Source organism: Doryrhamphus excisus, chromosome 7 (assembly GCF_030265055.1).
Source record: "Doryrhamphus excisus isolate RoL2022-K1 chromosome 7, RoL_Dexc_1.0, whole genome shotgun sequence".
Taxonomy (NCBI): Eukaryota; Metazoa; Chordata; class Actinopteri; order Syngnathiformes; family Syngnathidae; genus Doryrhamphus; species Doryrhamphus excisus.
Genome location: NC_080472.1, coordinates 8,650,444 through 8,664,443, shown reverse-complemented (window position 1 = coordinate 8,664,443; position 14,000 = coordinate 8,650,444). Strand labels below are relative to the sequence as shown.

The 14,000-nt window shown below is 39.9% G+C and overlaps 1 protein-coding gene across 4 annotated transcripts in view; it reads right to left on the bottom strand.

The window, feature by feature from the left end:
• gria4b (glutamate receptor, ionotropic, AMPA 4b) overlaps positions 1 to 14,000 on the bottom strand; it is a 134,202-nt gene that overhangs the window by 52,860 nt on the left and 67,342 nt on the right. For all 4 annotated transcript variants that reach the window (XM_058078022.1, XM_058078026.1, XM_058078024.1 and 1 more), the window contains exons 4-6: positions 9,442 to 9,626; positions 4,851 to 4,904; positions 1,229 to 1,387 (exon numbers count right to left, since the gene is read on the bottom strand). In XM_058078022.1, the coding sequence (XP_057934005.1) occupies positions 1,229 to 1,387; positions 4,851 to 4,904; positions 9,442 to 9,626 (398 nt within the window). The remainder of the gene's footprint in view (positions 1 to 1,228; positions 1,388 to 4,850; positions 4,905 to 9,441; positions 9,627 to 14,000) is intronic.

The following is a 14,000-nucleotide window of genomic DNA, read 5'->3' as shown; positions in this document are numbered from 1 at the left end:
ATTCCTGGCTGACAAAACTGATTGATCATTTTAGTAGATTGCTATACTTACAGCGGCGTCCGTCTCTTGTTTCACTTGAGAGACCCCGTAGCCTGCACGTAAGAGTTGTGCAATGTGGTGTAAACCAGTACTAGCAGTAATGTCGATGTGTACTGTACTTGGGTGTACAGAGGCGTGTCTATCAAACGATGTCATAGTGATCATGGTCATCTTTTGTTTTTAATGCCATGCGATCGACTCACATTCCATTTGATAACAACAAAGAATGCTAACGTGTGCTGCTTGTGCTCCCGTCTGACTAACTTCGGGAGAGATTGTTTGTAAACAACAATCACATGTAAACAAACAACCATTCAAACTCACACTCTTACCTACTGTGTGGGCTACTGATTCCAGATCTGTGAGTTCTGATGTCTCATTATCGCTTATCAAACCTGTTTATGACCTCCTGTATATGTTTTTTTTTAAAGGGAACCTATTATTCTTTTCCTCTTTTCTGAAATAAAAAAAGCATGAAGGGAAGCAGGAAATGCATGGAAACACAGAAGGGGGTGCAGAGTCTGGAAGATCTAGAAAGCCTTCTGTGTGGGTTATCATGTAACTGCTCTTTAGGAGTTCACAACTCAATACAAAGGGCTGAAAGACACGGTTGTAAATGTGCAATGAGCCCCCCCCAGTCACCTTTATACCCCCTCATGTTGCCTAATACAGTCAACATGATAAGCATTAATAATAACATGTGAGTTATTATGTCTTTTCGCTTATCATGTCTAGTACATTTGGTAATACCTGACTATAGGGGTGTTACTTAATGTCTACAGGGCTCTAATAATGTGAAAAACTGTTTTTTTATGCTCTACCTCAAATAATATTCCATGTATTAAAACTGAAATTCACTTATTGCGGTGGAGTCTGGAACCAATGAACCGTGATAAACGAGGGATTACTGTAGATTCTGCTGAACACATTCACACCTAATCATGTATACAAAGGGTTTTTTCCCAGTGGTAAAAACACAAATGATGCAATATTTAGCCGAAATGAGGGGCAAAGTGGAATGTTAATGTGGTGGAGCTTTGGATTTATGAGGTAGTTACAGGGAAAGCAGTATAATCTATCCTGTAGTGGGATGACACTATATTAACAATATGTGGTTGATGGGAGCTAATGGGAAGTGTCAAGTCAACACACAGTCTGTGAGGTGGGTGTAATCTCAGCGTGCGTTTACCTTGGGCGGGGCGTCGGAACCCGGGTACTCCCTCTGATCCAGCTTGTTCCAGCGCTGCATCAGTTTGATGACCATGGCATTGCTGAAGTCCACCAGCTGGAAGCCCGTCACGTTGGCGCCGCCGTGCATGAAGCGCTCCAGATTGATGTCTTTGAAACCCTTGAGGGCGCAACAAGCAGGAAGACTGGTCATGCACTGAAGACGAAAACACATCACATACTGGATCTGCTGGAGTGGCCTTTGACCTTTTAGTGCATTTGACAGTCGTATTTGGGAATGGTTTCATTTTATTTGAACATGCAGGCAAGCTTATTAAATCCTACCTCTCCATCTGGTACTTTTACAATCAGTAACTGCTACATTTGTTCACTTCCTGCCTTTCTGATATAATTTTTATTTTCTTTTTTATTTTAAAATGGTACTTCAGCACTATATAGTATTTATTGACTACGCTTTAGACTGGTCAGTGTACAGCTTGTACAGCAGTGTAGATTTAAAGTCAGCACAGACATTATTGTCTGGCAACACAAGTGGGTAAATCTATACAAGCTATACACTGACTACTCTATGTGACTGTCCCTATTTAGTCATATACTGTATGTGCACCACAATGCCTGATTCATATTCCAATAAGATATTCGATGAAGTAGGCATGCTAGGAAGACATCCAAGTTCCCTCCACGTAATTTATGGCACATACAAAATGTCCATTTTCTGGATTTGGACACTGACACTGTCATCATCAGCCAGTGTGGGAGTGGAGAACTTGGAAGGAAACATTGAAGGACCAAAACAATTACTTTTGTTCTTATGATTCTGAAACCATTTTTCCTATAAGACATATAAAACCATCCATTCTTAGGGTCAAACCGCCCCCTTCACTTGTTTCTTTGAAGGTGTAAAAATAAGCTCAGCACTGTTAATTGTGTAATGCAGGGTGGCCGGTGGTGTTTTTTACTTTTATTCATTCATTCACTTTCTACCGCTTATCCTCACAAGGGTCGCAAGGGTGCTGGAGCCTATCCCAGCCGTCTTCGGGTGAGAGGCGGGGTCCACCCTGGACTGGTGGCCAGCCAGGAAACCGGAGTACCCGGAGAAAACCCACGCATGCACAGGGAGTACATGCAAACTCCACACAGAGATGGCCGAGGGTGGAATTGAACCCTGGTCTCCTAGCTGTGAGGTCTGCGCGCTAACCACTAGAGCACCTTGCAGCCTGTTTACTTTCAAAAATGTGAAAAATCAGCATGAATTTTACAAAAATAAAGTCAAAATATTAAGAGATTTTTATTTTACATTTTTGGAAACCTAATGCAAGTAAAAATTGGATACTGGCTACAGAAGAAACAAATGACAGTGGTCCAAATCAGACAGCCGCCACAGGCTGAACTGGTACAATCACACAAACAGGTGCGTTGGAGCAGGAAGTAAAAGTGGGTAAAAACAAGCAAAACAGAACGGGAAGTCGCTACAAAATAAGGGTGTTATTTTTTGTGACGGACACAATATGACAGAAACAATATAAAACTTATTTAAAAATATGTTTGAAATATTATGTCAAAACATTACGGAAATAAAGTCAAACTATTACACGAAAAAATGTACAAGAACAAATATTATATGACAAATTTGAAACAGCTGTAATTATAGGAGAATCAAGAAGTCGAAATAATCATAAATAAATCATTTTAGTAGCATAAATGTGAAATACTAAAGAAAATATACAATTTTATTTATTTATTTAATATATTTATTTATTATCGATTAAAATATTTGATCGTGATTAATCACATTTTGTCCATGTTAACTCACAATTAATCGCATTTAATCACGGATGGAAAGTTTTTATCTATAATATGTAGGGGAAATATCGTTGTGGTAAACGATTCAATGTGCAACTACAACAATAATTATATCAAATCTTATGTAAAGGGATATCAATTTGGGAACCATTATTTAAAAAATACAGTTAACAAGCATATTTTTGTATTACTATTTTTCTTTATTATTAGCATATTAGCTCTTGAACTCACCCACAAACGTTCAGCAAATACAAAATGTGAGCGAGTAAGATTTGTTTATTTAAATTCTAAATGTTTGTGATTAAAAAAAGTTAATTTATGAAGATTCAGAAAGAATTATTATTAAAAAATTGCGTCAATGCACCTTTCCTTCATGAAATGTACAAATGAAAATACCTAACACATAGGACAATAGTCATAAAACATTTAATCCAAATGTAATTTCATTTCTCTTTTAAAACACATTAAAATACATAGAAATTAATCATTATACTACAGTAAATATTATTTTATTACAATACCCTAACTATTTCCAAGTTTAGTTTTTGAATGTTTAATGCGATTTGTGATTTGTCCTACTTTGTCGACGGTCATTGAACACACCGATGCACTGTTCTGCGATGCAAAAACGGCTGTATGGATGTATTTGGATGTACGTACATATTTTCCTCCCTTTCCTTTCACCTCATACTTGCTCCCGAATGCTGATACTATGTGGGAATGCATAAAGGTAAGATTTCATGACTTTTGAGTGCTAATGAGCATCATTGTTGTAGTTCCATGCTAAATGGCTAACGCTAGCAAAACACTGGACTTCAGCCACGGTCATCACATTGCCAGCCCGTCAATAGCAGCTGGAACTCCAAGGTAGCTGGCAGTTCAATGCCAGAATCATCAGAGAGATGTAAAAATGTGAAAAGCACTGGTTAGTTGGGTCGCTCTTATGCCAAGGTAGCACTGTATATGACAATAAAAACAATAGCTGCACTGCTCCAGTCTCTGGCAGGCCATGGAATCCGTGATAAGTCAAACACAGCCACAGTAGATCCAAATACGTAACTTTGGTTTTGCTACAAGAGCCATCTGCCAGTGCTTGGAAGCTAACTTTACCAATCTAAATACTCTTTTCTTTCTCCATTTCCCATCAATATTTGTTCCAGCTTGTGGCTACAGAGTTACCGTGATTCAAGCAAACTACGGTGGGGGCCGAGGATCAAACAGGAGGAGTCCATGTTAATTGTGCATTAAAAAATTTGCTGCCGTTAGAGGGAACTTCCGTTAACGCACCATTAACGTGTTAACTTTGACAAGCCTAATTTTTATACATCAAAATACTAAGAAAAATACAAATTTTGGAAAAAGTTAGAATGTTACTAGAATAAAGTCAAAATATTAAGAGAAAAAGTCATATTCTAATGAGAAAAAGTGTTAATCTTACGAGAATAAACTTTTCTGCACGATAAGGCGCCTTGTGTGTGCACTGAGTTCCAAAATCTATCAAAAATGTTTTTTGTGCCACTTTGGTAAGCGCTCCGCTTGATGTGAAAGTGTAGACCATTTCCCGCTGACACAGGGACGTAATACTACGCTGGTAGCGATAAACCAATCAAAGAACATAACGTAAAACGTACGGTACAGAAATTAGGTTGGGAAAAAAATGCTAAAATACGGTGCAGTCATGTCTGATTTTAAAGGGGAATTTTTTTAATGATTTTTGGGGGGTTGCATTATGACTTATATAATCGAGTTTAGTAGGTTCCACTGAACAAAGTAGTGCAGATTGAAGCCATGCGATACAAGACGTGTTTCCTTGTCCTCACCAGGTTGGCCATGATGTAATGGTAGCCTTTGACGTGCTTTCCCACGCTGACAATCTGCAGAAAAAAAAGTGTGTTAGATGACATCTCAGTGGTCAGGTGGTCGGGTGGATGGAAATAAATACATTCAAGACAATGCTTGCTTACGCGCACACACACACACACACACACACACACACACACACAGACTGTGTTGATAAAAAGTGATTTTGAAAGCTGACATCTGCTGGAAAATCCCACTGGACAGCCACTTACGGAGAGTGTGAACTAAGCAGGGAGGAAAAATACCGTTTCAAACTCTCTGAAGAGCTTTCCCAGATGATAACAATAATAATTCAAAAGAGCTCATTGATGGACTTTGGAATCAAAAAGTTTCAATTACAGTTTATCAAAACGATGCGCTTATGATGAAGTCGATGGGACCAAATCGGTTCTGTGGGGATTGAGTCTACACTCAATATTCTCTTATTCTAAATTTCTTATTTCATACAGTGCTGACTATTTTTAGGTACTTGTATTTTTATCATTTGAAAAACAACAGGGAAATAATAGCTTCTAGCCAAGTTGATTAGCATTAGCCATAATATTGACCTCAAACCAATCAAATCAGTAGAATGTACAAGCTTGTTTTTTGGAGGGGTACAAATAATAATAATAATATAAAAGCCTCAAAAATCGACTTTGGAAGAACGAAAGTTTCAATTATATCAAAAATCTGTGCTTCTAATGAAAGGGAACGGGGCAAAATTGGTCCCAAAGGTATCCAGTTGCAGCATAATAACAATCATATTATAGCAACAATAACGGCAGAAAGGGTCGTGTCTTTGGGTCAACGTTGCTGGTTTTAAAATGTGTAAATAACTTCATAGTTGAGCCATAAATAAGATCAAAACCTATGGTTAAAGTCCCCCAAACAGCATCATTTCAGTGACAGCAGGAGTGAGTGCTCTTCTTGTCATTAGACAGTCTTTGAGGTTTTCCCTTCTGAAGTGTAGTTAGAAACTGCGGAAATGAAAAAACAAAAACGCTCATGAACATGAATGTTACCGATGCATATCTTACACCTATTCAGCCTGTTCGCTATTCTCTTATTGGTAGAACTTGCCTTCCAAGAGGACGTAATGTCTGTTTTGGTCAAGTAGTTTGGAATATAAATTACCTGCAAAAAATGCGACTTATACTCCAGTGCAACTTATGTATGTTTTTTCTACCGAATTGTGCATTTATGGCCTTGTGCGACTTATACTCTGGAAAGTATGATGTGTGTATATATATATATATATATATATATATATATACATACAAACGTGTGTATATATATATCCGGCCTGCTTTGGCTCGGGTATCCCTTCGTCATTCCCCCTTTACGCTGAGCTGACTGAAGGTGGCCCCGTCTGTCGCCCAGCCACGCTTTTTAATGCACTACACATGCACAGGCATACAAACAGGAGAAATAAATAAACAAAATAAAAAATAAATCAATACATAAAATTAAATAAATATATCATACATGAAAGTATAGGGTAAGCGCGGGTTTTGGTTGTTTGGTTGTGAGGTGGGGGAGTGTGTGCCGGGGGTGCTCGGGCTCCCCAGTAGCTGACTAGCAGACAATCTCTGTCTTTCAGTCAACCAATCAGCAAATAGACACAATTTTTGCATTTATTTTATGATTAATTCGTTAATTAGCATTCTGTATTTAAGATTTTTGTTGAACTTAATGCAACTTAATTTACCCTTTCTTATTATATTTATACATGAGTGATGAATAGTATGAAGGTGGCCCCGTCTGACGCCCAGCCCCTCTTTTTAATGCACTACACACGCACAGGCATCAAGAAATATCCACCATATATGATTAACACAGTTGTAAATACACACTTAATGTGTATAAAGAGTGTATTGCTTTTGTGTGTTACAGTTACCACACACATATGCACACGAGTGCTTCCCTAAAGCAAGAACAGTAAGCCTTGCTGTGTGGCAGCATCCAACCTCATGTTGCGAGGACAGCACAGAAAGTTCATTGGAAGGTTTCTTTAAAACACCACAGTCAACCTCATACAGTACGGCATCGGGTCTGTTTGCTAGGCGGAAAGTATGCTGCTGCGTACATGATAACGTTGGCAGATGTCAGCAGCGGAGATGTGGTGAATAATTGAACAGACACGTGTCATCCTGCAGGAACGACGTGAGGAGGACGGGGTGGGGGTGGGGCTGCTTTTTTACACTTCCAAACTTCCCTGTTAGCACATTAAAGAGGCTGCAAGACAAACACGGAGGAAACCAAGGAAGAACAAAATATATCTTTGCCAAGAGCAGTTCACACTGCAGTATTATACTTTGATGCCAGCGCTTCAGTAGCTAGAATATTGTAATGCTGCCGGTTATTGTCCGGACACCATGTTATCATCAGCATGATATTGTGATACTAGTTTTCTTGCAGGGACAATGTCATGATACTCCTGTATATTGCCTGTATCGTGATACTAATGCTATTGATGGCAAAATATTCTTTTTTCCAATAAATCATTTCAAGTCGCTAATTGAAGACCTTTTCAAGACATGGAAATATGAAGACTATACCACAACAAGATGAATGTGTTTGTATGAAATGATGTGGAGGACACCGCCCTTAAATGGAGTACCCCCACCATATGAGACTTTTTTTTAGGCCTTGAAAAACCAAAGTTGTATGTAAGACCTTTTAAGGTCACCGTGGAATGCCGTGTAATATCATAATATTTCAGCCAAAATAATGTCATACTATTCATGGTGGTAACTGTAACACACAAAAGCAATACACTTTTTTATACACGTTAAGTGTGTATTTACAACTGTGTTAATCATATATGGTGGATATTTACAAACTTAGATGAAAAGGTGAAACAATACATAGACATAGGATGGTCAACAGGAGGAAGGGAGGGTTGTGGAGTATCACAAGATTTGTCACAGATTTGTCGCTGGAGAAGTAGAATGTATACCAACAGGAAACGGGTCGAATGTATAGAAGAAAAAAAGAAGAGAGGGGGAAAAAAAGGGGCAATACGATAATAGTACAGAGTCACATTATTGTGCTATATTGGTGAGAGAGGGAAAAAAATACAATACATGTATACATATAATAAGAAAGGGTAAATTAAGTTGCATTAAGTTAAACAGAAAATACTAAATAAAGAATGCTAATTAACAAATTAATCATAAAATAAATGCAAAAAATGTGCCTGTTAGCTGATTGGTTGACTACATATATATTTATTTATTTTTCTCCCGGCTATACATGTGTATACATGTGTGTGTGTGTATATATATATATATATATATATATATATATATATATATATATATATATATATATATATATATATATATATATATATATATATATATATATATACATACATACATACATACATACACATATATTTATATACATACATACATACATACATACACATATATTTATATACACACACACACACACATACATACATACATACATATACACACACACATATACATATATATCCTCGTCATATATATATATATATATATATATATATATATATATATATATATATATATATATATATATATATATATATATATCCTCGTCATATATATATATATATATATATATATATATATATATATATATATATATATATATATATATATATATATATATTAGCATGTATTACCACCTCAAAATGAACTAGCTAGCTAGAAGAATTTTGCCCTCATCTACAATCTTGATGTGAAACATGAACACATCTTTCTTTCTCTTTTCTGTGCGTTCTAATGAGAGTAAAGGAGTTAGCATGAGGGACCTAATAAGGCACATCATGTGACACACACGTTTTGACCATGAAGCCCTAAAAAAGTACAAGTGACCAGTATATATACAGGTCACTTAATATATTTTTGCGTCATTATGCGTCTTTAATCTGACATCAGATGTGATGGGACAATTAATACAAAAATGTACATGCTTGTACATTAAAGAGTGGCTTCTGTGATTGTTTATTGCATTGAAATGTGCCTAACACTCTGCAAAATCTGCCTGTGAGGTTTTGTGAGGTTAGCACTGTGCAGGGTGCGCCGAGATTAAACCGGGTCGGAGCTGTCGAGCTTTACTGTTCTGTCATGAAATTTTCACTGCGCCAATCTGAAAATGTGGACACCTCCCCTGGTGCACCGGCACACCCATCTCGGCTCAGCCCAGTCTACCAGATTACCAAATTGGCTGCGCACAGTGGTGCGCTTGATGAAATTACCACTGCACGGGTGCACCATGCCACCCTGCGCCACCTTTTGTGAAGGACTCTCCCACAGATACTACTGGCTATGCCGCGACCCCCGCGTTTTCTTTACATTCCCGCTATTGCCCTCACCGTTAGCCTTCTTTGACAACCCACTATGTCCACACAGGGACAGACTGAAGCAGTGGATACCGGCTCTCAACTTGCCGCTCGTTTGAGCTAGGCATTCAGCGACAACTATTGTTATTGTGATAGTGGAGATCCCCACACCTACTGTGAGGATCATCATGCTTCTCCAAGTGTCTCCAAAGGCCAATGACGAGTGACATCACCTGTTCCAGCATGTTCTGCAGCCTCTCGGCCTCCAGGTCGATCACAAACTTCTTCTCCTGCCGCCTGTCCAGGTCGTCCAGCAGTCGGCGATAGTTGGCGTCGTTGAAGTTCTCCACGCAGATGGCGCTCACCTGCCAGTTGTTCTGGCCCGCTCTCTCCATGATGGCCTGCAGGATGGCGTAACCTGGAACATCAAAGCCGCTGTTAGCCAACTGTGCGCTGACAATACGTCATGTTTCCATCCACATGTGAGGGGCGGGGGAGTGGGACGTGAAGAAGAAGTGTCAGGGAGGAAAGAGCGGGAAGCTGTGAGGGCGGCTGTTCCCCGGCAGGAACAGATGTCCCCCTTAAACGGCCCCTCCTGGTGCCCATCACAATCTGGCCTCTCATCTCCCTTTGCTACCAATTAGGGAACGAACCTTCACTCTGGCAACCCAGATGCACCTCTTCAAACACTTACCTGGTCCCATTAGGGGGCATGATGACGCACATACGTACTACCCAGTCACAAAATTAGGCACACTTACACCGTCAACTTTCATCCAATAGATGAGTCTTAAATGATTCCCTGTTACCACCATGTCAACATAAGGCCTATCCCCGTCGATATGGACCAACTCATCAAGTCCTGGTCCACCGTGCTCTTCTTTGAAATTCTAGTCAAAAGTTTGGAGACACTTCACCATGTTATTCTATAAAAATGTGTCTCCAAACTTTTGACTGGATCGCTGTTGTCGACAGCCAAACGGGTCATTTCTCAGAAAAATGGTCAGTTTATATCGATATGTGTTGTAGTATTGTCAATGTCATTGTTACCGCTTAGAGCAGGGGTGGGCAAACTACGGCCCAGGGGCCACATGCGGCCCACCAAGTGTTTGAATCCGGCCCGTCAGTTGCTTTTTAAGTATTTCAACTTTTAACATACAAACTGGCAACATGACTTGCAAGTTGGATGTCTTAATTAGTAAAAAAAACAAACAAAAAAAACCCAACAAAACTGTAAAATTAAATTATATAGTTTGATGTGGTCTGATGTTTACTACTATTTTCACTTTTACAGATAAAATTAGACAAATAATTGAAGGAAAATCAATATAAATATATGTTCTGGCCCCTGGGACAATTTTGTTAACTCAATGTGGCCCATGAGTCAAAATATTTGCCCACCCCTGGCTTAGAGCACCATAGAGACGATCTCTGGGGGTGTCCAAACATTTTCCCGCAAGGGCCACATACTAAAAAAAAATCAAAAATGCAAGGGCCACTATGATATTTTGCAGGGAAAGCTTACAGAAAGCTTACTAGATCTTCCAGAATCTGCACCTATTCCAGCTGTGGTCTTGCGAGGTATGCTGCATTTTTGCCTCAAGATCAGAATGGGATGGAATCCTTATCGCCTGACTTCAGGGATAATAGACTTTCAACTCCTGCAGCTTTTTTTTGACGTGCATATTATCCTAACTGGAATTCTCCCAGGCGTTTTGCGGCTGTTGCTCGTAGGTTTGATGAGCACATCAGCGTGGTTTTGTTCATGAGTCTTTCAGGTGGCGGCAGCAGCACTGTGGCCTGAGGATTTTCTTCTGACGCCATTCATCTTGGATGGACTCTTTATGTGGAATCAGGCCACGCACGGCGGAGCTCACTCAATGAGTGTCTTGAGTCCTTGCTTCAAAGCAGGCTGGATACTGCAGGGGTGTGTGTGTGTGTGTTGCTTATAAAGCAAATGGTATCCTTATTAACCGTACTTGGATTCTATATACAGTAGCCTACACACAGACTCACAAAATAAGCACTCCAAAGGTCATATGATTCGAAACTCTCAGGAGTTGTACAAACCTTTGTAATGATGCTCTGCATGCGTTTGCCTTTTTCTTTGACTTGCATCCATTGTCTATGCTGCTTGTCCTCACTAGGGTCACGGTCCCCAGCCAATGGCAGGACATGTTTTTGCCATGTGGGAGGAAACCAACGCACACACAGGGAGAACATGCAAACTCCACCCAGAGATGCCAAAAAGGAGATTCAAACCCAGATCTTCCCGACTTCCTGACTGTGTGGCCATCATGCTAACCACTAGGACAACGTGTGGAAAACATCATGTTATGACTGGGCCGCACGGTGGGTTCGATTCTCCGCTTGGGTTTTCTCTGGGTACTCTGGTACTCTCTGGGTACTCTCTACCCCAAAGACATCTGGGGTAGGCTCCAGCATACCCGCAACCGTAGTGAGGATAAGCGGCATAGAAAATAGATGGCTGTTATGACCCACCAGTTAATGGAGGACAGCTTTGGAAAAAGAAAAAAAAATAATGCAATGCAGGCTTCGCTACACATCTTAAGATACAAATAAAAAAGCCTGGAACTCTGTTGATGTGGGAACTGCAAGTTTGATTGGTTTGTTTTTCTTCAGCAAAAAGGCTAACTTAGCATGATGTAGCTGTTAAAATGTGAGTGGAATGTTAGCACTTTAGCATCACATAGTTATGCTTGTATTGCTAATATCTGAACTCAACTGTGACGGGGATTTGGAGTTATGCTGAACTTCAGAGGCATAGAGTTCAGTGAATTTTGATTGGTTGGTTTTTCTTCCACGGATAGGCTAACCTAGCATGATGTAGCTGTTAAAATGTGAGTGTAATGTTAGCACTTTAGCATCGCATAGTTATGCTTGTATTGCTAACATCGTACCTCCATCGTGACGGGTATTTGGAGTTATGCTGAACTTCTGAGGCATATAGTTCAACATCTTGTTTTTTTTCCCGCGAATAAGCTAACCTGGCATAATGTTGTTAAAATGTGATGAATGTTAGCACTTTAGCACACAAAGCTACAGTATAAGAATACAGAATATAGCGAGAGAATACGCAGTGAAATTGAATGCCTCATGGAGACTGATTGGGAGTTGTGTGTGTTCTGTGAACAAATGAATCACACACACAATAAATCATCATAATAATCATTTAAGGCTGGAATTTATCCAACTTTAAAAGAAACTCTCAATTTTTCACAGAGACATTCAGGAGTCAGAATGATATGGATGCGAATGGACGCCTGTGTTTGGTGGACTGTCCATACAAAACCGAGGGTCCGCGCTTTATGTAAAAACATGGCGAACTTCAAAGTTGCACTGTAGTGGACATAATGGAGGACGCGCAGAGGAAATACGAAACGAGAAGGTGAAAAATGAGCACAGGTTGGAGGGTGAGGAATAAGGAGCGAGGTTGTAAACAAGACCATCTTTCTTCAGCATGTAGTCGCCTGTACACGCCGTGATGGATGGCGCGTTCTGCTTTCTTTTCCCGGAAAACCATAAGCCTCCCTAACATGTGCCATCCAAAAGGACTCAATGGAAGCAAAAGAAGCTCAGTCGACAGGTGCTGACAGCGCATCGTCCTCGAGGGCAATAAAAATCATCACACATGCAGCCGATGCAGATGTGCAGATGCTGCCTTCCACCCTAACATCTGTGCGCTGGCCTGCCCTCTGATGCCGATTCCTGCCCGAGGCTACGCATTTATCAGCTGCTAATCATCTGGCCCCCTGCATGCTTCGCCCATGTTGGGCTACGGCGCATGACAGCCAATCGCATGGTGTCATTGTGGATACAAAAGCATGTATTTTTGCATCTGTTGGGGTATGGCTCTTTCATTGGCATTCATTTTACTTTCATGGTTAATATTGTTGTTGTTGCTGTTGTTCTTGTCTCTTTGTATTGTCCCCGCACTCCCACCTCAGTTGTCTTTCTTCTTATTTCCTATCCAAATTTGCATCACAAGAAAACATCAAATAAAGCCATCTAATACTCCATATGAATGTAATGCAAGATTTGACTCTGAAGGATGATATGATGATAATACAGTATTTTGTCCTCATAATATGGGTACAATACCATAGATAATATGTTTATTATTGATGATGAAATAAGTATCAAAGCATACCAATACTATACTACAATAATATTGTATGATTGGTACTTATTGGGCTGCACGGCGGACGAGTGGTTAGCACGCAGGCCTCACAGCTAGGAGACCCGAGTTCAATTCCACCCTCGGCCATCTCTGTATGGAGTTTGCATGTTCTCCCCGTGCATGCGTGGGTTTTCTCCGGGTACTCCGGTTTCCTCCCACATTCCAAAAACATGCTAGGTTAATTGGCCACTCCAAATTGTCCATAGGTATGAATGTGAGTGTGAATGGTTGTTTGTCTATACGTATATGTGCCCTGTGATTGGCTGGCCACCAGTCCAGGGTGTACCCCGCCTCTCGCCCCAAGACAGCTGGGATAGGCTCCAGCACCCCCGCGACCCTCGTGAGGATAAGTGGTAGAAAATGAATGAATGAATGAATGGTAGTTATTGTTGGGATAGTATCGTGATACCATTGCGTTCTATGATTTGTCAGTGAAATATTTAGTGAAATATTATGATACCATTGTATTGAAATATTATGATACCATTGTATTGTGCGCAAAATATTCTAATATTATTGTTATAGTGGCAAAAATATGGCGATATCATGACTGTTATCAAAGGTGAAATCCTATGATTGCTCACAATACAT